At 38.2% G+C, this 26,396-nt stretch overlaps 1 protein-coding gene across 1 annotated transcript in view; it reads left to right on the forward strand.

Annotated features, from left to right (window-relative positions):
- Positions 1-634: 634 nt before the first annotated feature.
- SYT9 (synaptotagmin IX) overlaps positions 635-26,396 on the forward strand; it is a gene marked incomplete at its 5' end in the record, with an annotated part of 32,465 nt that continues 6,703 nt past the window's right edge. Inside the window, 2 exons of the mRNA XM_010080349.1 lie at positions 635-986; positions 3,875-4,421. Coding sequence (XP_010078651.1) covers positions 635-986; positions 3,875-4,421 — 899 coding nt within the window. The remainder of the gene's footprint in view (positions 987-3,874; positions 4,422-26,396) is intronic.

The raw sequence follows: 26,396 nt of genomic DNA on the forward strand, positions 1-26,396 counted from the left end.
AACATCTCAGTTTTGAGGAGATACTGGTACCTTATTTAAATGATGAACAGCAAGACATGTACTGATAGTCAAAAATCATTTGCAAAGATAAAAATGAGTCTTAGAATAGAAAGGAGAGAATTAAAGTACGGAAACAAGATACTTCAGTTGAATAACTAAAAAAAAATTCATGCCATGTGTGTGCATGTGTGTATATGTTCATGGTTGTGTAAGTATAATATGGTCTCTGGAAGAGAAGATAGTAAGATCTGTTAAAGGAGGTAGAGGAAACTGCACTACATAAAAGGAAATATGTACTGCAGGCAGTACTCCTTCATCAGGAGAAAACTGAGTGAACAAGTGAACAGCGCTTTTCATATTTTGAATGACCCTTCATCCCACCCAGCTTTTGGAGGGAAAATGTAAACTAACGTTCCATCAAGATGAGCCTCATACTGAATTACAAACAAGGTTATTTTTTTTTCTTGGGGGGGAAAAAGAATAGAACATTTAATAAGATTTTATTATATGGCTGTTTCAGGAACCAGAATTTAATTTTTGTAGATCTGCAATACAGAGATATTTACTTCCCATATGGTATGCCTTGGAGAAAGAGCGCAAAGATGTGACATGCATGTGTTTTTCTTGTTTGCAGATATCTCAATAAGCTTGCTGTCCTTAGTTGTCACAGCCTGTGGTCTTGCTCTGTTTGGTGTCTCTCTGTTCGTCTCCTGGAAGCTTTGTTGGATCCCTTGGCGAGAGCGTGGTCTGCCATTTGGGAACAAAGACAACAAACAGGAATCGCTGAACTACACAGACACGGACACCAATGACCATGACTACAGTGAGGATTATCTGGGTCAGCCGACAGCCTTTCCGGAGTCCTCCATGAAGATCAGCCACACCTCCCCTGATATTCCATTAGATGCTCAGGCGGGAACGAAGGAGAACTGCGTACACAATGCGCGAATGCATCGTCAGATCACTGAACCAACCTCTTCTGCTCGGTCAGTAACTCCGGTATCTCTCTGATATTAATGCATACAGATAGAGTCAAAAGAGCACAGCTTGATTATCCAGCACACTGTTCTATTAAAATGCATCATTTACTTGCCAGATTCTTTTAAAAAAAAAAAAATACACAAAAGTAATTCTTTGAAATGCACAAACGTCTTAGGTTAAAAGGACAGGATCACAAAGCTATTCCGCTCTTCTATTAGCTAGTCTCATTTGTGCCTCCCCCCTCAGAAGCTGGACAAGAGAAAGCACCGTGTGCCCCTTAAAGCACCAGGACAGCCTAGATTTAGCTTGTAAAGCATATTCATTTGCACTTAGCACTGATGCTGAACACTCAGTAATATATCCTCAAAGATTTTTAAAACAGCCAAAGAAGAAAAGTAGGGCAAGCTAATGAAACATTTGCAAGAGTTAGAAATAGGATTAAAAATCACAGATTTTAGCCACAATCATGAATGTGGAGAGAAAAGTGACTGAACAAGAGTTGGTGAGGTCTGCGGGGGAACTGGAGGACCAGTACAGGAGGGGAGAGGAAAGAGGGAGGATGAGAGTGCACACAGGGGCAGGCAATAAAAGGATTATATTTCACACTGTAAGAAAAGAGGATCAGGATGTGAAGAGCCAGTAAATTTCTGAGTCAAAGCAGATGCACTTCTGCTGGAGAAGGTAGAGCACTAGCCCAACTGCTCTTTGCCAGCCTCCTTTCTGGCCATCTGGGAGAGCACGTTTAGTCAAGATATACAACACACCTAAACATGGGTAAGATGGCAGTGGCTAGCAGCAAGTTCAGTAATTGCCAGTTGTCCAAAGCATGTCTCAGAAAGGATTTGAGAAGTCCCCAGGACATTATTAATGCTATGCAGCAGAAGCTCCAGATGTCCTTCCTCCTTAGATTAGCATAAGAACGGTTTGGGTTTATATTGTTTTAGGAACCTATGGTGAGGTCAAAGCCATAGTTATGGATATCGACGCTTGTACCCTACCTTGTACCCACAAAGTTGAGTTCTAGATAAGGATGAATAGCCCAAAAGTACGGTACCAGCAAGTTCTCAAACTGCTGGGAAATAAGCATGTCATGAGATTCATTAACAACTAACACCAAGAGCTCTCACGTGCTTCTTCAACGTTGTAAAGTATTGAGTCAGCTACAGGCTTTCTCTGCTAAAACAGGGCAGCAATTCTGATACTTAATGAAATGACAAATGCAGAGTGTCACCACAGCACAGTCATCTCCCAAGAAGCAGCAGCAATCCCAGTCTGTAACGGAAGTTGCCTTAGCATCCTGAGTGCATGGACAACATCTTCATTCCCATGAACCTCTGCAGATTGTTCTTCTGGCAGCTGTTCCCAGTCTGGCTCTCTCCAGTGGGTGTTACACGGGCTGTCGGGCCACAAGGGCATGACTTGTCCCGCTCCCACCCCTACCCTATGCAGTTTGCTGAGGCAGGCTTTGCTCTTTACTCCTCTCTTTCAAGGCCCCTTAGTTTTGCCCAGGTCTTCTCCAACAGACTCTTTCACGGAGCAGAAGGGGCCCATCTTCGTTGTGCCGCATCCTTTGTCTGTTTCCCTCTGTCTCAGCTGCTTTCTGGCACAACAACCAGCTGTGGCTCTCCTGTGTGGCCACAGAAACCAGGCACCTGTCCCTGCTGCAGTCCTCACTAAGCTGTCTCTCCAGTGCCCTCCTCTGCACCCCCTACTGCTATTAGGAGCTTAAGGGTTGAGCAATATAAATCTTTTTTTGTGACATGGTAAATATTTTATCATGGAAATGACTAATGTATAGCTACAAAATGATGTATTTATTATGCAACAAGAAAAAAAAATAGGATAGCATGTAAGAAGCATGCATAAACACATATTTACAAGGAATGAATGAACAGTGATAGCAGAGGAACTATTGCTGATTACATTAAACAGAAATAGCTTTGGATTAATCCTGTACTAGCATTTTCCACATGCTCTTCCTATGTTCAAGCACAGCTCATGGTACTCCAATACACTGAGTGATTGCTGCATATGAATAGGACAAACGAGTGGAATCCAACTAGTATAAGACTAGGATTTTACCTAATCCAACTTTCACATCCCACTACCCCGACAGGGTTTGCAAATTTGATTTCTTTTACCATCTGATGAAGTGGAAACTTCAATCACATTAACTGAGTGACTCCAGGTAATAAATTTCACTGGACCGAAGCTAAAAGCAACTTTCTCTCCTCAGACTAATGAAATGTAAGGAGTTTTTCAGACAAAGTACCACAGAGCTTATTACATCAGGTATGAGAGAAAAAACAAAACAATTGTTGGAGTGGTCAATAAACCATTTCAGACCAGAACAGCTCGCTTGTAAATTAAGTAGTCGTAGAGATCAACAAGTAATTAAAATGCAGAGATGTCAGGAAGCATCCTCCTTTGTCCACCTTTATCTTAAAACCAGAAATCAGCAAGCTCAGCTGGCATAATAGGCCAGATCCTGCTGCCATTTAGATAATGTAACTCATTTCATAGGCAGTAATCCAAAGGAATCAGTTTAAAATGGTAACTGATAAGAACAGCTACAGTTCAGTTCTTATCATTTCACATTATACTTGCCAGTAAGCCAGATCCTTTGGATTTGCAGTGTCCATTAATTTCTATTTGTTGCTTTCTTGAGCCAGATTTGGAGACATAGGAACAGAAAATTATGTGCTATGAGCAGTCTAATGCTGAAGGTTAGCTCTCACAATTGTTGGGTGTCATGCTTTATCACTTTATGGGAGGAAAAATCTGACCCTGGCATACATTACAAAAACATGGAAAATGAGAAGAGGATCTTTAGTGTGTGTGCACAGATTCTTATTATCTTCAACACATTCTATTTCTTTCATTTTTGCTTAAGGCATAATTCGATCCGAAGACAGCTCAACCTCTCCAACCCCGACTTCAACATCCAGCAGGTTCAGAAACAGGAGCAACTGACGGGGATTGGCCGCATTAAGCCAGAGCTGTATAAGCAAAGATCAGTGGACACAGACGATGGCCGGACGAGTAATAGCAAGGCATGTGGAAAACTGAACTTCATTCTGAAATATGATTGTGATTTAGAGCAGCTGATAGTGAAGATACACAAGGCCATCAACCTGCCAGCAAAGGACTTCTCTGGAACTTCAGATCCATACGTGAAGATATATCTGCTTCCTGATAGGAAAACAAAACACCAGACTAAAGTGCACAGAAAGACCCTAAATCCAGTATTTGATGAAGTTTTTTTATTTAGTGTCCCATACAATGATCTGAACGCAAGGAAACTCCATTTCTCTGTGTATGACTTTGACAGATTCTCCAGGCATGACTTGATTGGCCAAGTGATAGTGGATAATTTTTTAGATTTGGCAGATTTTCCCAGGGAATGTAATATTTGGAAGGATATTGAATATGTCACCAATGTAAGTACTATAACTTTTCTTTTTGAGAATTTTTTTGCTTCTGATTTTATTTCCTTAATCTGATTATAACTTAAATCGTCTGTTGAATTTATGAAGGAAAATACGCTATTCTCTCTCTTTTTCAAGCTTTGACCTTAATCCAAGGAAATTGACAGTACATTTTTCAGTCCTCATTTCTCATTCTTTGGATATAGTAAAGAATGTCTTATGTAGGTATCCTGGAGATAGTGGGTTTAGTCATTGCCCTGCTGATACGGTAGAAAAGCTGGAGAATGTTTTTCTCTTAATCTTACTTAATCTAAAACTTACTTAAGGAAATACTACTTTTCTTATTTTGCCTGTCTTTCTGTGTTTTCCATGATTTGCCATATGAATTGCAGCTAGAACTGCAGATTCAAGATTTTTTATACAGTGATCTTCAGTCCTTCAGAAAACTATATTCTCATAAAGTGAGATAACACCACATCTGTAATCCAGGCAGAGTTCAGACAATGCTGCTCCATGAAAGCAATGAAGGACACTGAATTGGTTTAACTCTTTGGCATCACTTTGTTACACAGGGAACTGGTAAACTTAAAAGTCTATGTTTCTGTTATCCCAAAGTCTCTGGTCTATGCAGGAATCCAGTTAGTGATTAGGTACAAAACCACAAAAATTACTTTTTAGAAAAGAAAGAGCTTTCTTCTCAGCATGAGCCAACCTCCGTGCTATGCTATTATAAATCACGTGCATACTATGGAGAACAGACGTTCAATGAGAAAGATACATTACAGAAATCCACAAAGGTGAAGCTACTAGTGCCAAGAGTCAGTAAATGTTCCATTTGCTATGTCAAACCATACTCAAATGGAGTGCACATTTAGAGTCAAATAAACCAAAGATCATTAACAGTAAGATCAAAGTGTAAGTTTGTTAGACCTCTGTTCAGGAAGGCATTTAAGCATGTACCTAGCTGAGTGTAAGAAGCTGTTGAAAAATCAAGGTTGTTCTAAGACAAATACTTTCCTGAATTCAGACCCTCATCTTATACCTCTGTGGTCTGGTACCATGCTGTATTACAGACCAAATGGATTAAATCCAATTTTTTTTTTGTTTGGAATTTCTCTTTGAAATTGATATTGTCCTTGTTTTAAGGTGATTTCTCAGTGTTCCTAGTGCGAGGTATCCGTGTGTGGAACATGCCATGCACCCACTGCACAAACCTCTTCCACACTAGGATGGAGCTGCAGCAGCAGCATTAGCAGTTCGGTGTTGGAGAAGGATGAACCTCCCTTTTCTATGCAAAGATTCAACCACAAGGGAAAAGTAAGAATCTGACAGAGAAGATGGCAAACATTCCAAGTCTTCATGCATCATTAAGTGTCCTAAGCTCAACTTTCGAGTTTTACAACCAACTGAAAGTTGAAGGCACGTGCATGCTGCAGTTACTTCGATACATACTAGTCCTTTCTCCACGCTTTAACTTAGGCAAAATATTGGCTCTGGTGTTTTCTTTTTAATCACTTTTCCTTCCAAATTTCAAAAGCAATGCATCATATAGTTTGTCTTCAGATTTTCCGTAATCTCTGAAATTAAATTCAGGACTGAAACATGAGTCACTTATTTACTGCTACTAATATTAATTCCTGTGTGAAGTGTAACCATGTTTATCCAAACAGAACACATGACCTGCCACGTAGAGTTGTCACTGGGTTTTCAGCTAACAGAGACCTTTTCAAAGCAAATGACTCATAGTACATAGGGGACACAATCCAATTTTGGCTAATGTGAGTTCTGAGATAAGAGTATCAGATAAATGAAAATGTGGAGTACTCAGCTTACTAATTAACATTTCCAAAATTTCAAAGGTTAGAACTTACTCCATGAAGTTATGACAAACCCTCCAAGCATCATTTCAGAAACCAAGTTTCAGCACATTTTCTTGTCTGTGTAGCTTCAATATCTCACAGACTGACACCAGAAACTGAATCCTATGGGCTACTTGTGAAGCTGTTGCAGTGAATACTCCTGTGGTTGCACTCCAGACCGGGCCAGAGGCAGTATTAGTGAATCTCTGAAATAAATTTTAGCAGTTTTGAGCACCATTGGGAAGTTTATGGTTGCAAACAGAAACTGTATCAACTGTAGCAGGTTTTCAATCATTTTACCTTTGAATGTCTTCTTGTTTCAAGTAATAATTACAAAACCAGGCAAATGCTGGGCAAATTTATGGAAGGAAATTCACTTGATGTAGATCAACAGCGAGTGCAGCACAGGAGGGAGGAACCAAGGTAACGTACTAGAAAAAGGGAAGGTCCACACAACTACATGACTAGTTTGTCATACTTCTGAAAAGTACATTCATTTTAATTCCTTGTGCATTTTATTACACTGCATAACCAGTGATCCCAAAGGCCTTTATTTTACATTCTCCATTTTATTACGTTCTAATCCAATTTGACACAGTCATATAAAAGAATGTATCAAATCCTTTTCTGCCCAGCAAAACGGCCTACTTGAAGTACACACTGCAGATTATGCCTGAAATGTCAGCTTTACTGCAAACAATGCCGTTAAATTGAACTATCATGCCATGTGCTCTCTTCTGTTTTCTAATAACACTGAAAGATTATTTTTTTTTAATCCAAAACCAATAGTTTTGATTCTTTGGACTATAACATCTGCTGCCATCCCAGAGTCTGAAATTATTTAATAACACAGACACGTGTCAGCATAAAAATTTTCTACACACTCAAAAGCAATCTGCCTCCAAACACAAATCTCCAATATAAAAATGATTGTTCTTCTAATCCCAGGTCCTCTGAGCATAAAATCTCCCTCCTGTAACCCTGACACTTTTTCCAACCAGAAAAAAGCAGCACTGGGCTGTTTAATGGAAGAAATAATTAAGTGGATCAACTTTAGATGAACATGAAATGAACTAGATAAGCTTTTTGTGTATCTACCAGACAGATTACACTGTTGCTGGCTCATCAAGAAAAAAAGATGCTCTTTATTTTTAGGCTGGGTTTCAGTAGTTGGGATGTTTTGTTTAGTAGCCTCCAAAACATAGTCAGGGCTTGAGGTGGGGTTTTCTGGGTTTTGTAATATTCATAGACTGATGGCATGTTTTGAAGAGAAAAGAGTGGTTAATATTTCCTTGATTGCCATCTTCAAAGTCAAATGTGATCAGGCAAAAATGTATGGCTTTGTCATAAAATAAAATAAACAACTGTAAAGGACAGGAAGCTGTCAGATAGTCCACTTCAGATAAAGGAGAACCTTCTCTTTCAGAAGATGCAAAGTATCCACATGCATAACTTGCTGCACACCCAGGAAGAAAAATATTTTCTCAAGAATTGCTTGTTAAACATGATGAGGTAGCTACAGGGCAACGAGAAGGATTTCTGTAACTGGAAATCTAGCTCTGGTTCATACTGGCTCTTTGGACTCTCAAAAAGCTCAGCCTTTGTCACTTGCTAAGCAGGTGATCTTTCCAGACAAGGGGAGTAATTAAAAGTGGCCTCCTCTTAAAGCAGGGAATAATGGGAGTGAGAAAGAGCAATGGAAATTTCCCTTCTATAGCTGGGCCAGCATTTTCCAAAATGGCTACTCATTTTAGGCGTCAAATTTGTGACTTTGGTCTTATAGCATAGATAGAGCTTTTGATGCTGATGTTATCTTTTCAGATAACAGTTGTCAGATAGAGTTATACTTGAGATCAAGGCATGATACCATGAAAACTGTTCTTTTTCTGAATGTCTAAGCTTATATATACACTTAAAAAAAAAATCTTATCCATAACACCCCATTGACACCTTTCTCTCATCTCACCCCAAGGCAGAACATCCCAGACTAACATGTTTTTCTGAATCTTTCTGTAACATTCTATTCTCAAAGGATATTTATAACAAGAGTTGCAATGATCATGCACCTAATATTCTATAAATCATAGCTGCTATACTGACTGCTACCATTTATCCTTATCTTGTGGTTCCTTGGAGGCTGTTTGCTGTATCCACCCCCTGTGCAGATGTGGAGTAAATTGAAACTGTGATAAAGGTGAAGGCAGTTTATGGTTTATTCTTTATCTGCAAACAATTGGAGTACTGCAAAGGATTCAAAAGGTTACTCTGTTTTGAATATGGCCATTTTGAAGTACTTCTGCTTTTGTTTCCAGCTAAGTGTTGAAGAGTGTAGCATCCAGCCCCCAAAGCTAAAAAGCAATATATCAGGGTACAAAAGGAGAGTGAAAATACAGAAGAAAAATATTTCTGAAAGAAAGAGGGAAGATATTACAGAAAGAAAACACTGGGTAACAGATACAGAATTTGAGACATAATATGTCACAGACTTTAGAGAATGTGTGTGGTTCACTGAAAATCCAAAATATCGTTATGGAGAGTTCAAAGCTATAAAGAAACAGAAGGTGTATACCACGTTGTTTACTCTTATATCCAGAAAGAGCCAGCATATGCTAGAAGTTCCAAAGCCAAGACATTGATTGCACGTGTTTTTAAGAATCTGCAAGGTCTTTTAGGGGATATGTAGTGGTCGTGTCAGATAATGCTGAATTCCATTTGCACAGAGCAGTAAACAAAGCCGTACTTAAAAAAAAATAATGACTTAGTTGCATGCTGGTATACATTATAGTGTTTTGACAAAGAGAGAGTTAAAAAGCAGGGTGGTTGTAAGTATTTGAAATTCTGCATTCTAGAAATACTAATTATTGACTGCTGTTGTTGTCACATTTGCCCAAGAAAGAAAGATTTGAGAATCTGTATTTTTAGGCATTTATGTTGTATATCTGGGATGCAACTGGAATCATAACATCACCAGAAGGAAGTTTCAAGCTCCCTGTTTCAGAGATGTTAATGCCAGCCACAGTATGTGTAGAAGAGGCAAAAGGAGACTAAATTATTTCAGTCAGTTGTTTATGCAAAACATAATAAAAGTCTAAAATTTTGAAATCTGACCAAACCTACCAGCTTTTCTGCAGTTCAAAACTATTCTGTCCTCAAACTGCAAAAAAACTTCCCCAGAGTTTGCATTGCTCAGAACCCACTCTTGCTAAGAGGCTGTGTGCCAAATATACCTGCATAGGTGCAGGTCACAGTCCTTAGGGCTTACACCTCAAAACTTGAGGAAAATAAACTTCCTTCTTTGAAAGAAGTCGCTAAGTACTGTTCCTAATTCATAGACAGTGGAACAAACTCAGACAAAAAGGATGTGACTCAGGCGAGACACAACACTTCTTAATAGCAGAAATGAGACCAGGTCCAGAATCTGTGGATTCCTGGTACCAGTCTTAATCCACTCTATGTAGCAATGCTTATCTTCTCTGACAGAGTACAGATACTGTAGCTGGCACTAAATCAACTAAGTCCACCTACTCTGATTTCAAAAAATGTTTAGCTTGTCAAGATGTTTTAGTCAGTATTTCTAAAATTCCTGTTTTGGCAAGTTGCTGGGTTTAGAAAAGCAATGGCATTGAACAAGATCTCATTAAAGCATTTCAAATGTTTACAATGGTTAAAAATTTTTTTTGAGTCAACAGTTTGAGAAGGAATAGAAAGAAACCAAATCTCTAACTCTATGTATGAATTCAAATCCAAACCACTAATGTTAAATGCCATATCTCCTTTTTAGGACTGTAGCAGTAAAGGGAAACACTAGTTGATTTTTTATTTTTTTTTTTGTAATACAGAAAACATATCCAGTATTAACCTGACATTTCATTTGTTTAAAATGGAGTAGGCATTGGCATCATGGAGGCAATCAGTTGTTAATGTGGACATGTATCTATTTAATTGATTTGCAAATACAAGTCTCTCTCTAGAAGAGACAGATTTGCAAACCCCTGTGTTTTGCCCATGTTGAAGCATGCCAAAAGCTTGAGGAGCAACAACAAATATTTCATGGCTAGACAAATTAAGGCAGTAAACACAAGAGGTAATACTCACCTCACTTAAATTTTAAATGTATTTAAAAAAAACAAAAACCCACAAGCAAACCCAGAAATACCAAAAAAAATACAGAAAGCGTAACTGACTTCAAGAGGTACATCAGTGGATATTCATCTTCTCCTAAGTCACAAAGGTCACTCTTTGTTTCACAGTTTTTTCTGACTACTTTTACATAATCAAATGTACAGAAAAAAAAAAAAGTCTATGTGTGATGAATCATTTAATAGCCAAAGATGCTGAAAAGTCATAGATCATTAATCCCTCAGATTTCTAAGGGTCACCACAGTAAGGAGGAAAAAGAAATTAATTAGCCTTCAGCATCAACACAACAGGTGTAGTAGTCATCATACAGTGGAGAATGGCTGCAGCCAGTCTTTTTTCTTGGTTTTTACATTTTTTAATAACCACATATTAAATGGGTTCATTTTCAAAATGCGCTTCTCCTTTTGTCTTTTTGTGTTTTCTTTTTTAATCTAATTATTTTTCTAATTACTTTGTAGGAGAAGATTTGTCAGAAATTACATATGTTCAAATGATTAGGAGACAGCACTCAGCATGGCTAAACAAAGGACAGATACAGTTATATACTATTACATAGGGTAGAGATAAAATATTGACATGTGTTTTCAGAAAACTTAAAGACAGCCTAATTCTATTTGGAGCAACTGGGAAACTGCAAGAATAATATTCAATAATTATTCAATAATTCAACCTGGGAAGGTTCTGAACTAAAAAAAGTCAAAGCCTTGAAGAGCAATGGTTTGAGCTGCAGCTAGGCTGGTCCCAAGTCAGTCCCACTCCCAGCTTAGCTCTAAAAATAATGGTGACTATTCAGTGCGAGTGATTACCTAACAGCCTTGTAGCTCCACAGGCATGGTCAGAAACAGGATGAATATTGTAATATCACTGAAGCCTCAGCTAATGTTTGTTGGAGTTTTGGAACTAGTATGAGAAAATGATAATTCAGAGAATTGTGTATATGGGTATGTACCACTTGAAGTTTACAGAACCCAGGGGTATGGCCGTCAGAGTTTCCAAGTGAGCTTTTTCAGTCTGGATATTTCTCTACAAAAAACATGCAAACAAACACACAAAAGAAATAAAGCTAAAACTAAAGCAGACCAAAAAAAAAAAAAAAAAAACGCACGTAGCAGAAAAGGGACCATTTCAGTTAAAGAATTCAAAAGAAAAAGATTTTTTTTTTAAGTAAGTATTTTGAGAAGACTATAATTTCAGAATAAGATGTTTTGATTTCTCATTTGGAATGTCCTTCTATTACAATATTTTAAAATATTTTGAAAGTTGAAATAGGAACAAAAAATCCTGGTTTTTATCAAAGCAAAATGTTTCAAGTGAGGAATATTCTCCTTCGGAATGGAAATAACTTATAATTCCTTATGAAAATAAAATCCTGGTTTCCACACTAGTTCTTCCCCTGCCCATCAATGCTGCATATTCTTGAGCTCTCTCTTATGGCTTTGTATCACACGTTTCCCTCGCACAACAGCCCCAGAACAGCAATAGTACATGAAGAACATTTTCCTCCACACATTAGCCACATGTAAAAAAGGTTAGACCCCATCCTAAATTCGTTTTTCTAGATTATTGTAAGAGTCTGTAACTATCCCTTTTCTGCATATCTCCCTTCTCCTTTCTTCTCACCCTCCTCTGCCAATTCTTTTTCCAGAAATCTCTCTCTAAACAAGGCTTTCAGAGATAGCCTTCAGTGAAACAGCTCACAGTAACACGCACACAGCACATAAAGCAAAGCCAAACTGTGATCCCAGTCAGCCAAGCCTGTCCGTCAGGCATCTTTCTCTACCAAATAGGGTATTTCAGAGTTTTACAGTTTTCCTCTGTGTACAGTCTGTTTACCTATGTCTCATGTTATTTTCCCATGGACTTATTTTTAAGTGGCCTATTTTGTTCAATAACAATTGACTTAGGGATTAACTATAAACTGTGCTCCGAACTCTTATCAAGACACTGGATATTTGTGCAGGAGATAGCTGGCTACTTGGGAAGCACCTCCTGCACACCATACCTCACAGCCTTGCATCCCAACACTACCTATAATGTGTGCTTGCTGGGCTACAGCCTTGGCTTCATCTTTTCTAGTACACCTGTGTCCCAGGCAAACAGATAGAAAAGAAAGTGCTGCTGTACACAGGCTCTTCTTCTCACCAAATATTTGTCTGTCCCCTTTCAAACTCTCATTAGAGGATGTAACATGTCTCACACTTCATCCTAACTGTTCAGGATTCCAGGATCTTTCCAGAGTCTCGTTAGAAAGGACAGAACATAGTCTGTACAGAAAGGAGGAATTACTGGACCATGACTGCAGTGCTTCAGAGGCATGTTTTTTATGCTTACAGGCTAAATTACAGAGCTTGCCGAAATTAAGAAAAGGCTATATTGTTTGCTGAATAATCACAAGGGCTCTCTTCAGACCTCCCCACTGTCTTTGTTGGTGGGAAAACATTGGAAGTTGCAGCAGAGGTTTGAGCTGACTGGTGGAGAAGGAGATATTGCAGGAACAATATGTTCTATATATGTATCTATAGCTTTTCTCCTAAAAGTCTAGGAGACTTTTAGCAGCTGATCATGTAGTTTGAAAGAAATAAAAGATGAAACAACTGAACTGACATAAATGAGAGGAGAAACTTTAAAAGACACACAATACATTCTGCTAAGATTTGGTTATATGGTCAACAAGTATAAAACCAGATACTGTAGAGGCCCTACTTGTCCCTGGGAGGCCTCGGAGGTGTACATGACAGCTTTTCTCTCTTCAGTCACTGGCCCTTCAGAGGACAATGGCCACTTCCAAGGCTCTGTAGAGAACCTGGCTCAGAATGTTGTAGAAAGATACATAGCTACAGTCTTCCATTCTTTCCCTTTGTAAAAAATGCATTACTTGCCAGCCAAACTATCCAAGAGAAAAGGAACAGAAAGGCATCATTCTTTCATGGCAACTGAGCTATTTTTCTGCAAGTGGAGCTAAAGAGACAATGGCAAAACTGAGGGACCTATAACCTGACTAAAAGCTTTTTTATCAAGATTTATTAGTCCCACGTTTACTACCTTTTTATGGCAGAGATCTTCATTTTAACTCACTATTTTATTTCATTTCTCCTCATGCACATAGACATTTTTCTAAACATTCAGAAAGATATATCAGGAACAACGTATAGTATTTCCTGAAAAAATCCCAACAGGCCACTGCAGCATCACTTTGTGCTTGCCTGGGTAGGATTAAATGACAAAGACATGCAAACCTCCGAATTCTGCACCCATCCTCACGAACACTGAAAGGCAATTTGCAATTCACGCTCAAATTCTAGAATTACGGATATAATAACTTCTGTAGTTAGTCCCTCTAAAGTCACTGGAAGTATTCACATGGGTAAATGAAGCATACATACAGTTGTTTGCAGTGTCTGAGCCTTCCTATGGCTCCCTAGCAGAGAATTAGATGGAGTATTTCAGGCCATGTACTTTGGTGAAGTGACAGGCTCAAATGACAAGACTGCATTAGCAACGTCTGTGGTATCATGGCATTTGAGATTTGTATAGCTGCATGTTTCTGGCACTTCATTGCTTGATTAAACACCTTGCTCTATTTACCCAAGAAAACAGTAGTCACAAGCTACAGCTTGCCTTAGTGAGTGCTTGATCACTCCCAACTCCTTTCATCAGACAAACTCAAAATTAAAGCTACATACACCATCTGGAAGAAGATTTCTGACTAGTGATGGCATCCTGCTTGTGATGGGCAGAGAAGCAGAAAACAACTGACAGCTGGAGGTTTTCACAGTTGATGATATGAACTATTGGGATAAAATTCCCCACTCAGATTCTTGGGCCAAATCTGGCATCTTAAAAATAGCAGTTTATCACAACATCAGAAAACATAACCTTCCTTGTCAGGCAACCCATTACTAACAGCACAGTATGGGTGGATGAAATCCACCACTCCTCCTACTTAACATTTCCTCTTCCATTTCCTGCAGTAAAATTACTTTAAAAGGAGCAATGAAGAGGAGATTAGCAATATCATGCAATATCTAATATTTTCTATTCCTGTAGACACTGCTACGCAAACACTATCAAAGTTAACACATAAGAGCAAAAGAACAATTCCCACAATTTATTTTGTATATTTGTTTTCAGAATTCATAGAACTCTTTACATGTTTTATTTTTAAAAGCATGCTGGGGTTTTATAAATATTTTTAAAAGCCAGCTGTGGTTTAATCAACCATCTGATCTACATTACAATAACTCTTCTGAACAACCCCAACCACAAAATAAATATGTATGCAGTAAAGGGAAACAGAAGTGTGTACAAAAAAGATAGGAAGAAAACAGCAGACTTTGGTTGTGAGTCCCCTAGAGAGTTATTTATGATCATTAGGAAGAAAGGAATCACTTTAAAATAATGAGAACCTTTCAATGTCTGTACTCCACTGATCAAAGAATTTTCCAATAAATGCTAATCTAACAATAAACTTCACTCTACTGGGACAGCAACATTTTACGCAGGTAGAAATGAGTAGTACTCGGGATGAGATCTTGACTCTGCTGTAAAGTCAGGGAATGAATTCCCACTGAAGCTCAGATTTCATGCATATCCTCTTGCTGTAGTTTGGAAATAATATCTTGTAAACAGTACAAAAAGCCGCATGGAATCACCTGAGTGGTACATCAGAAAATTCACTAGGACAGCAGAACAAGCAAATTACTATCCTTTTATTCCTCTCTGCAAAATAAATACATGAAATCGATGTGCTCAGCAAAGATTTAAATTTTCTCCTCCTCCCCCTGCCCCAAAATTTGATGGCTAAAATATGAATGAGTTATCAAATGTGGTCCTGGAGAAAGGAGATAGAAACCTCTCCATCAGAAATTACCTGAGTTCTACATCCACATCTACAATTTTTGACTGGCTGCAGCAGTCCTAATTGAATGAAAACAGAACATTTTCCCTCAAGGTTTCTACAGTGAGCACCCCTGGCCCATTCCTGTAAGTAGCTCAGAAGTGCTTCTCATTTGCCACCTCGTTCTCCAGCTTCTTCACTTTACTCAGTATATAGTCAGCATTCTTGGGAAAGCCGTGAGAAACACTTCATTCAACACAAAGCTTTTATTATAAAACAACATATAAAAAGCTTTTCATGCTATCTATAACCATAATACTTTAATCAAAATACAGATTTTTTTTAAAAATAAATCAGTAGATATAGCAGTAGATGCTCACTCTCTTCACCCCCATCCAGCCACTCTCTTGTTCTTCTCAAAAATAATTTATTGCAGAAAACCTTTCAGTGCTAAAGCAGCACCGAAAAAAACCAAAAACAACAACAACAAAAAAAACCCCACAGAACTATCCTCCTTTTCAGACAGTCTTGCTCCAAAAGTTATGAGTCAGGATGGTCAGAGATAACTACACTAAATTCTTTCAAATTCCTTACAGAAAATTGAAGTCAGGCCCTTTTAAGGTGTGGAATTGAGTACACAAAACCATTGATCATTCTCAAAGTAACAAAGAGGTCTGAAGTGAACTCATCATTTAGGCCAAGTCGACTCACAACTTTTCTTTCATTTCAAAACTATGAGATTATTTAAATTATAAGTAACTAAAATGAAAATTTGAGAAGGCACATAAATGACTGTGAGGTGCTGTTTACTAAGTAAGCCACTCACTGACTTTCTGAAAATGCAGCTTTTCTTCCCACCCGTAGGGTAGTATGTACATGATAACACGAGTTATTCCGAATATAAACATAACTAGGTAAAAGTCTGGGCAGCTCACCTGGACTCCCACAAAGGCACATGATGCCATCAGGAAGAGAGAAAAGCCACGGAAAAAAATCCTTTTCCTCTCTAGGTACATTTCACATGTAGCACATGTAAGTAAAACAAGTTAGAAGAAAAGTCTTCTAAGAGGAGGAAGTTCTGTTGACTCACTTTTATGGACTTAAAGCACTAAAGCACTTCTATATTTAGTGCTCTCTTTATCTCACATCTTACACTATGCTGTGTGCATTCTTTAGGACAGAAAACATGCTCACTAAAGAGATCCTAAAATTGCCTGCAGTACACGTGTTAATATAATAGGGAGGCACGAGCATATCTGATAGAGAACAAGTATTACAGAAAAAGAACTGTTATCACACTCTACACAGTCACATCTTCCCCTGCTCACGCTGTAAACGCCTGGATGATACACTTGATTTCAGAGTCTGCATTTTCTAAAATGGATTTCTGTCTTCTTCCTTCCCCTTCCTTCAGCTTCCTCACAGTCTTTGGTTATTTTAAAACTGCTTTTTCTGTACACCATCAAAGGAGATGTACTACTGGATTGGTAAGCTGCTTAGGAGCTTCAAGATTAAAATATTCTATTTGTTTGCAAGGTAGGGGAATGATACACAGCAACAGCATAAATTCTCCTTCACCGCATCTGCGTAGCCAAAGTGTCCTAATGGCAATAGTCCAGAGCTGTCTCCAAAGAAAAGAGGGTAGCTGGACTCGGATGAGCTTTTGGGCAGCATCAGCAGCTAAGAAGCACTGAAATGTTCCTGACATTGCTTATGAGAAGTGGCGTACGTAACCCCTTATTACTAGATCTCACCACAGATTCCATGGCATTGATCCAGGAAGTGAGTCAGGGAGGTTTGTCCTGAGTGTTATATACCAACAGCATCTCAGCATGTTATGCAGTCGATAAAATTTACATAGCAGTCTATTACAAAATTGTCAGTAGCATCTCTGGGAGGAAACAGAAGAGCCTCCCTTCTCTCCTGTGTTCCCTCCTCCTCAAAAAAAGAACCACCGAACCCCCAATTTCTCTCCTGATTCAAATGTGAAATTTTCTTTGTAGCATGGTTTGAGAAATAAAGGATGAAAGCAGTCCTCTTTTTCTTGCTTCTGGAATGGCACTGTCTTGTTATCATTAATTTTATTGTCATTCTCATTCTCCCTTCCTCCCTGTATTATTTTAATTTATTTTGTATTTGAAAACCAGGGAGATTCTAAAATAAAAGTAAGGCAATTTTACAGTATTGAAGATGTAGGGGTTTTGTCTATTTTGACATGTTTAATAAATGTGTTTTGTAGGATTAACCTTAGCATGCATGATTATACCCTTCTTCCATTTAACTTGCAATTAAAACGGAATTGCTATGCAAGGACAATCAAAGCGGTACAACTGGACACCTTTTCACCCAATCCATTAACAGAATATTGCTAGCAGTGAAGTAGTCTCTTCACCTTGGCTGCTTCGCTTTGAAATTTGAAGTGATTTTCTTTTCTATATGACCCATTTAAATAAATTACTAAGTAAATGAAACTTCTATGGAAATTGCTTTACTATTGTTAAAAGTGGGTAATTTTATAGAGAAGTGTTACCAGTAAAATATATGTTGTGTAAATTGTAGTTGTGCATTCAGTCTAATGGAAGGTTATGTGGAATGCTCTCAGACATGTTTTTAAGCCATAACGATCCCTTTTTACCATTTCCTTACATTGATACTTTCTGTGGATGCTGCATTTGAGTCTAGCAGGGCACCGGTGTTATCATTTATACAAGTGACAGATCACAAGCCAACTTTTTGTATTTAATTACACCACTTAATAGTAACCAAGTCAATTTCAAAATCAGGGAGCTCTAGAAAAAAAAAAAAATCTACTTTTTACCAGAAACAACATGAAGTATTCTCATTGATTCCTGACCTGAGGGGGTGCATGACACTACACAACAGAATTGCCTCTAGAGAAACAAAAAACATGGAGAAACATCAGCAGAAATGTATTTGATCCTTGTCTTTAAAATAACAAGAAAACCCAGGAAAGGTACCTACTTGAAAGAAAAAAAACTTTAAATCATGATGAAGAAAATCTGTGTAACTCATAGAAAAAATAGGAGAAATGGATAAAACCATGCTTCTTGCCCCACCTGCTAAATGGGCACTGAACTTAAAGGGAGCTGCACACAGAAAATATTACTTTTGAAAAGTCTGCCTTAGCTATACCTTCTTAACAGAAGTAAAAGTTCTGTTTAGTAGAAAAAAATAGGAGAAATGGATTCATAAAACCATGCTTCTTGCCCCACCTGCTAAATGGGCACTGAACTTAAAGGGAGCTGCACACAGAAAATATTACTTTTGAAAAGTCTGCCTTAGCTATACCTTCTTAACAGAAGTAAAAGTTCTGTTTAGTGGGATGAGAAGCTAAAAAGGACCAGAAAGGGAGAGAGAGACAAAGAGCATACCAGGGATTTCATTGAACTTGGACTGGATTTCCAGCTATCACAAGCAATTTTTCAATGATTAGACAGTTTGAATTAATGGCAATACACTGTTACTAACAGTTATTTTAGTTGTCTGTGAAAGGAGCCAATTATATTCAAGTGATCAAAATCTAGGGACAAAGTGCTTCTTCGCTGCCTGTTTACAGTGAGCAATGTGCACGTGCTTCTCCAGCTTCTGCATTTATTACACCAGAGCCCTGAGCAGAATGATCCCCTCCTGGCCTTCCCAGGACAAGTACACAGATACAATTATAGCAGACCACCATCTCTTCTCTACTGAAATTAGACCTGGGATAGAATTACGCAGCAGATGGCAAAATCCAACAAGAGATATTTGATTGGAATAAAAAATTAAACATCTCAGAGAAAAGCTCTGGAATGGCAAGAAAGACATGCTGCTGCAACATTAGAGTTCGAAATTAGCTTTCTATTTTTCAAGCAGACTGTATTATTTGTCCCGTTCTCTTTTTCATCTCAACTTCTTCAAAAACAAAATTGTAGAGCAAACTTTAACTTAGACTAAAAGTAGATTCAAATTTACAAAAATGGCCTTTCATTATTATTCATTTTGTGTACAACCTGTGCTAAGCCTGAGTAGCAAGGAAGTCAGTACAGAACACCTAATGTAAATGTAACGAATATATCCACAAATCGCTATAGGTGCTTATGCAGACTGAAGAGAACATTATTTTTTTTCCTGATACTGTGAGTCTCCCCATCTTTTTCAGCACTGCCCAGATAGTTAGTTTCTCTCCTGTTCAGAACAGAGTGCTCCGAATGCATGGTATGAAAGATGGCTGCTTTGCACAGCACAGACGCCTGCGCTGGGATCAGCATTCAGTGCTAAGGAACGGTGAGGAACCGTTAGCAGGGCCCAAAGCTTTAGTATCATCTCCTGTCAGCAGCTTGTCTACATTAGCTCTTTTTTGTACCGAATGGCCACTCTGCAAGACTTTATCCTTAGTTAAGACGGTGTTAGCAAGGCACAGAGGCTGGCTGCTCCCTGGGGTTGCGATGCCCACAGCAGCAGGGGGCCCTGGTGTGGGACCCAGATGCCAGGTCCGTACCACCCCCCATCCAGGGAGCAAGGCAGCCGGGGAACTGGGCGGTAGCCCCCGGCACCAGTGTCCCCACTGGGGACAGGCCAGGCCAGGCCATAGGTGTGCCTGGATCTGTGGGCCCATGGGCAGGCAGTGGGGAGCTGGAGACCAACACCCTGGGGTGTCACTGGGACAAGGACCAACAGCCCCAGCTGGGCAGAAATGGGGTCCTGGGCCATGGGCGGGGTGGGGGGAAGCCCTGGGGCGTGGTCAGGGCTCTTAAGGCCCATTAGTGCCCTCGGGGCCCTGACATACTGATTGCTTTTGGTCCCAGTAGATGAAGAGGTAATTGAGTGGGGTTAGACAATAGAGCATCTTGTAATATTTTAGTGGAGCTGCAAGTTCACGTGTAACCCCGTTGTAACTCAAGGTAGAGTGAAAGGTCAATCCACTAATGTGCATACAGATTTTGTTTAAATTGACATTTTCATTTCAGCACACTATGAAAAAAATATTAACAGTCAAAACATATTCGATGAAAATATTTTGATTAGTTAACTTATTTTTAAAATCAGCTTCCTCCCTTGTAATTTTTCTTGGATGTGTTTGAGATTTTCATTATTAGTGGGGTATTGAGATAATTAAACATTACTTCCAACTTATGACAGAATGGAAGCAAGAGGTAACTGGGACATAATTCATGGTAGAAATAATTTTATGTGTTAGAATGGATTTGCTAATTCCTTTTCTTCAAGCTCACACTTGCCTAGAGATAGTGAACACTTAACATGTAATTTATCCTCCTCTTCTTACAGCAAGCCAGCATTTAGCCTGAAACCATGAGGGTATTTTCCCATCTCTTTCCATCTGTGTGATGTTCATCGAGAGTTTTATTTTAAGTCAAGCAAGGTTGGCCCACCCAGATTAATTTCTGTTGTTGAGATACAGCACACTACAATGCCATTCACCTCTGTTTTTCTTTGTTTTTTTAATCTCAGTATTTCAGAAAAACAAACAAACAAACAAAAAAAAACAAACAAAAAAAAAAAAACCAAAATAGGTTTAATTCAAATCGATTACAGCCTGTTGAAAAATTACGGGGTTCAATATGACAGATACTGATGGACTTTCATTAAAAGCTTTGGTCCTCACTTTGGGGAACTACTGCCCATTTTTCTAGATTACCCTGTTAGACTGTTTTGTGAAACTTCCTTCTGTGAGGTATCCCCTCTCTGCCTTACCTACTTGTCCTTCCATTTTTACTGTCTTCACCTAATATCAAAACTCTTATGTTTCTCAGCTGAAGCTCTCCCTTACATTTCCTTTTAAGTAAACAGTTGCCCTCCAAACCTCTATATAGAACAATTTACATTTCATTGCTGTTCCCAAGCTTGTCAACATTTCTAAAGCACCACTGCCTCCTGGCAGAGAGAAAGGTTTGAGTCAACTCTGTGTTCCAGTACTCTCCTTTAAAGCTTTAGCATTGTGAAATCAAACCCACGCTCAGGAGGCTTCCCTTTGAAAAGACTTTTGAAGCACAAGAGGCAACCTGTAAACAGTGACAAGGTGGGATACACTGAAGTGGGATATACTGGGAGAAAAGGAGGAGCAAATCTGTCCACAGCACCTCACTTCTAAACTCACGTCTTACAGGTTATGACATTTTCATTTTTCAAAATTACATCAGGAAGATGCAATTATATTCTCTAGCTCTCAAGTGCTGCCTGTCCTCCACACACATACACATGCACCCCCGCTTCCCAGTAACAATCAAAATGATGAAAGGCAGCCTGCAATGCCTGGAAAAGAGTCAGGGCAGCTTTTTTGTATTATTAAATCTATACTGAACTTTGTATTTGTAGAAAGCAGCAAGTCATAGAAGAGTTGCATAAAGCAGTAACAATTCAAGAAAACAAAATAGTTTTCAGAGGAATAGTTTAACTTGCAGGGAGAAACTTAAACTTTAATTAACTACTTATTTCACTGACCAACAATGCCATCTAACAAACCTTCAAAAACAACTCTGTGTACACACTCTTACTGATGAACGCAAAAATTACTTATATTAACTTTCTACAGAAGGAGAGTTCCTCATGTCTGTTTTTCCTGTGAAATCAATTTCTGATACAGCCACACATACATAAACAGGACAAGTACTCCAGCCTTTCCAATCATGTCTCTACTAATTTTCATTAGCTCTGTTCAGACTATCTCTTCAGTTCATCAATTTAGTTTGGAACAAATTAAGACATTATCTCTGTCTCAACGGCTACAGGATAATTCATTAGATTCACTCTTAGGCCTGGATTCAGGAATGCACTTTAGTTTTGGGAACTGAGAATCTATGCTAAGGATTCAAAGACAGTAAAACCTATAGGATTTAGGCATATGTTTTTTTAAAAGTATGTGTATGAAATTTATCGTTACTTAAGGTTGGCTTTTTTAAAGTAACAATCTTATTACAGAATAATTTAACAATAAGGTCTTAAATTACTCAGTAAGAACAAATACATTCTGTAAATGCATTCAGATAACTGAGGAAAATATGCAGCTAACCGATTGGAAAGGCAGTTTCAGTTAATCACTGCCATCCTATTTATAGGATATAAATTATGACAATGGAGATATTGGGTCTTTAAAGAGATAAGTACATTGAATGCCTACATGAAAAGACCTCTGTCCTTCACTTACTAAGGATGTTGTGGCAAAGGCATGTTCTTCTCAAAGACATTAACTGGATTTGTTCTGAAATACAGGATGGTGAAAGGCTTATCCTTTGAATCCAGCTACCTGCATTATAAGGTATCTTGACTGACTGGCACAACACAAAGTCATGTCTGGAGGATCTTCTTTATGTGGACTGCAGTAATCTGCCTTAAAGAGAAGTAGTCATGACACAAGGATGATCGAAACAGGAGAGGAAAAAGAAAAAAAAAATCCACATCAAAAGATCTCCAGCAGAGATGGAGGATATGCTCTCTGCTGGGTGCCTTACATTTGATACTGTCTTTATATAGAAGTTACAAAGATGCTAGACAAAACTACGAGTAAGTTGTAAGAACATACACTCTCTGAGTTGATAATTACAGTAGTTCTCTATGACCCTGTCTGCAGGAAGGATTCCTGCTTCTTTCAGTCCCTGTGAAGTACAGCATAAAGTTGTGGTATTAAGAATTGGTCCGTTGAAAGAAGTCTGACTGTAAGGTGCTCCAGAATACCTCCAAGAAGAGGTAATAGAAACCCTGTTGTGACAGCATCTTGGCATTACTAATATAAATCCTAACAGAGAAAAACCAAGCTACATACTTAGTTTAGCAGCAAAGCTGAAGTCGAATTTAGTTGTCAGAGGATTTTTTTTTATTTCGTTAGAACATGAAACACCTGTCGTTGGCTGGCTGGCCTAAGTGCTTTCTTTCCCTCTTGTAAGGCTTTTTTGCTTAAATTCTTTAGCTGGTTATACAGGAGTTATACAGGAATGTCTCAGGTCCAACATTTTTATTAATGTGTGCTCAGTAGCAAATGCTGCGCCACATACAAGCCCGTGGAGAGACTACTAGGGATTCAATGGCGCCCTTTCTTATTCTGCTTTTTTGTGCATCCCATCAGACTAGCTTCTATATATACACTTCATACAGTTGTACAGGCATACAAGCTGGTAGCTAGTCTGTGGCTTGAAAATTATATTGTGTTCCAAAGCAGTATAAAATCCAGAATTACACGCAAACACTTTAGCTTTCTTATATTCCTTCACTGTGGTGAACCAAGCTTCAGAATTGTTTTTTAATGTTCTTTCCTAACAAGTGAAATCAAACTTATTTTCACATACCTAACTCTAAAAGCTTATTTTCTTATTTGCTTTTATTTTTTAGAACGCCATGAATAAAAGAAATAAAGACAATGAAATGCAAAAAATGGAATCACACTGCGAAAATAATACAATCTGAAAATTAACTTAAAACATGAAATATAGCCTGACCTTGATGTATTGAAAGAATAATTGGAAAAGATAGGCCATTCTCATTTTCCACAAACTTTTCTTAATCATATCTCTGTAGATACAATTTGATCGAGGCTTTAATAAATGCCTTCTTTACTAGAGTTCATTTATTTGATTTAAGATGTCATGAAAACAGAATTTTCCAGTCATATCTTCTCTATTCATCTTAAAATGTTTAATGAGAAGGCAGCTGACACTCTTCTAGTCATGTGCAAATTCAATTAAAATCAAACATTTCTAAAGAGTTTTTCTCAAAATACATTTATCATATATATAACTACAGATAATGCCATGATGAAATAATCAAAAAGGTAGAGCTAACTCCATGAGTTCATCATGTTAGATACTTTAGATTTACAATCACTCTCAAACAGATTAGAGTCTCGAAATTGATTAGAGTGGTATTTGTGTAATATTTGTGTCCTGAACATGTACCTGAACTGAATCAATAGCTTACTTAAACATGAATCTTACTCAAATATGAATCCAGACTTCTCAACACAGATGAACAATTTAATAAACATACATCCCAAAAAGCAGATAGCACTTCTTAAAGTCTTTTAAAATTGGTTAGACTTAAGACATATAACCAGTATACTTAAATTAGCCTCATCTTAGCAGGGATAATAAGTCCCTGCAAAATTCAAACCCCCCACATTGTCAAATATTAGAATTATCTACAGAAGTATAATTCCATTAATTCCAGTAAAGCTTAAGAAATAACTAGGAAGATTTTTTGTTTGTTTGTTTAAAATATAACTACTGCTCCTCAACTAGGAGGAAAAAAAAAAGATAATTTAATTAAATACTGGTAATCCTTTTTGAGCTTCAGATGCTTAAATAATATAATCTCATTTCATTAAACTTCTGCTATTTTTCTCTTCTCCAGTGACCTTTGCAGAGACACATATAACAGCTAAAGGAGGTAGCATGCAAAGCAACCATTGCCTGAGCTACACAGCTCTGACATAGCAATAAGAATTTATAAAATATCTAAAATCATTAGTGCCTTGAAAACCTCTTTCAACAGTTAGCATTTTTAAAAGCAACTTTAAAAGAAATAAGGCATCACTGCCTGTAAGTGCTCCCATTATTGGTAAGTTGATGAGATGCATAAAAATACATCTGAGCACCTCACAGTCCATAATTAGTGTTATTTTTGCAACATACCAGAAAAGTAAAAAAGTAGTGTCTTTCTTTTTATAGATGGGGAACTGAGGAACCTGGTATAATTGAGAGATATGCTTTAATTAGAATGGCACGGGCACTGCATGATAGCAGGTCTATCACAGCTTGTCTGCTCCAGGAATACAAAATGCAAGTTTCTGAAGAAATGGGCACAAAACTTACAATTGCCTAACTCAAGGACAGCATATTTTCTTCTAGACCAGAGGCAAAAGCAGAAGTTGTAACCTATCATTTGTGTCATTTCCTTCCATTCCTTGCTGCCTGCTTTGCATGATTTCACACACCCCTTCTCTGCATCCAAATGTATTTATGAGAGGGGATAACCCATCCACAGGACAAATAGGATCCCAAATATCACCCCCATTCGTCAGAAACTCCCTAACTACCAGGTAACTTCCATGTTTCACTGAGAAAGTTTGATCCAGTCTGAGCTTCTTAATGCATCCTCCAAGGAGTCCAAGGTGAAGCCATTTAAGGGCCCCCCGTCACAGTTCTCTTTCAGATGACACATCTCCCTTTTGAATATGCTGAGTTATGCCCACCAAAGCACCAGCATGGAGCTGTTGACACAGTACTAGGGAGTGATTTGTCCTGCAGGCTAATCTCTAACAAAATTAGTAATTTTAAAATCTATAAATACTGTGTGACTATAGACTAACAAGCTATTAACATTGGAATTCAGCATTTTAAAAGATATACCTTGTTAGTTTTACAGGGGGGAAACAACAAATATTTTCTGGGAAAAGCAGGAATAATAAACCTTTCAGTAGTAGCCACTGAAAATTATTAAAATAATGTTGTTTTTATGATATATCAAATATTTCCACTAGAAATGGAAGAAGGAGGAAGCATAATGAGAGGGAGGTCGTATCTCTGCACTCCTAACAGCAATTTAAGGGTCTTATTTCTCTTATTTCCAGCAAGTGATTCATGGCCTTTGTGAAGACAGAGTTTTCAGGCAAACCTTGTGATTTACACCTCTGGTTTGAACTCTCCAGCTGACTGCTTACCCGGTATTGAATACATCTAACTCTCCCAGGTAGCACTGGGCAATTTTTTAAGGAAGAAACTTACATGCTCTTGCCCTGTTGAATAAAGGGCTACATTAACAGAGCACGGGCTCAGAGAGAAATCTAGGCAGGATTATCAGAAGCAGACATCAGAGAGGTTGTGCGGCAAACTGTAAGGCACAGCTAACAACATCAAGGCACTCAGCCGTCACCCCAAGCCTGAAGCTGAAGCCTGTGGCACTGGAAAAGCAAAGCAGACACCAATCTTGTTCTACCTTTTTTAGAATACAGTAGTGGGCAGATTATAGATTGAAAACGGAGGCAGTGGTTTCCTCCTCTGATCGTGGACAGTTTCTGAGACAATGGGAGAGGAGCTTGGACCTTAGGTATGTTTATCACAGTATATTTGTTCAGTTCTTACAATATCCTGCCTGCTAAAAAAAAAAAACAACATAGTCCATAATCCTATAAATAAATTATTATTG

Source organism: Pterocles gutturalis, unplaced genomic scaffold, assembly GCF_000699245.1.
Source record: "Pterocles gutturalis isolate BGI_N339 unplaced genomic scaffold, ASM69924v1 scaffold12584, whole genome shotgun sequence".
NCBI lineage: Eukaryota > Metazoa > Chordata > Aves > Pterocliformes > Pteroclidae > Pterocles > Pterocles gutturalis.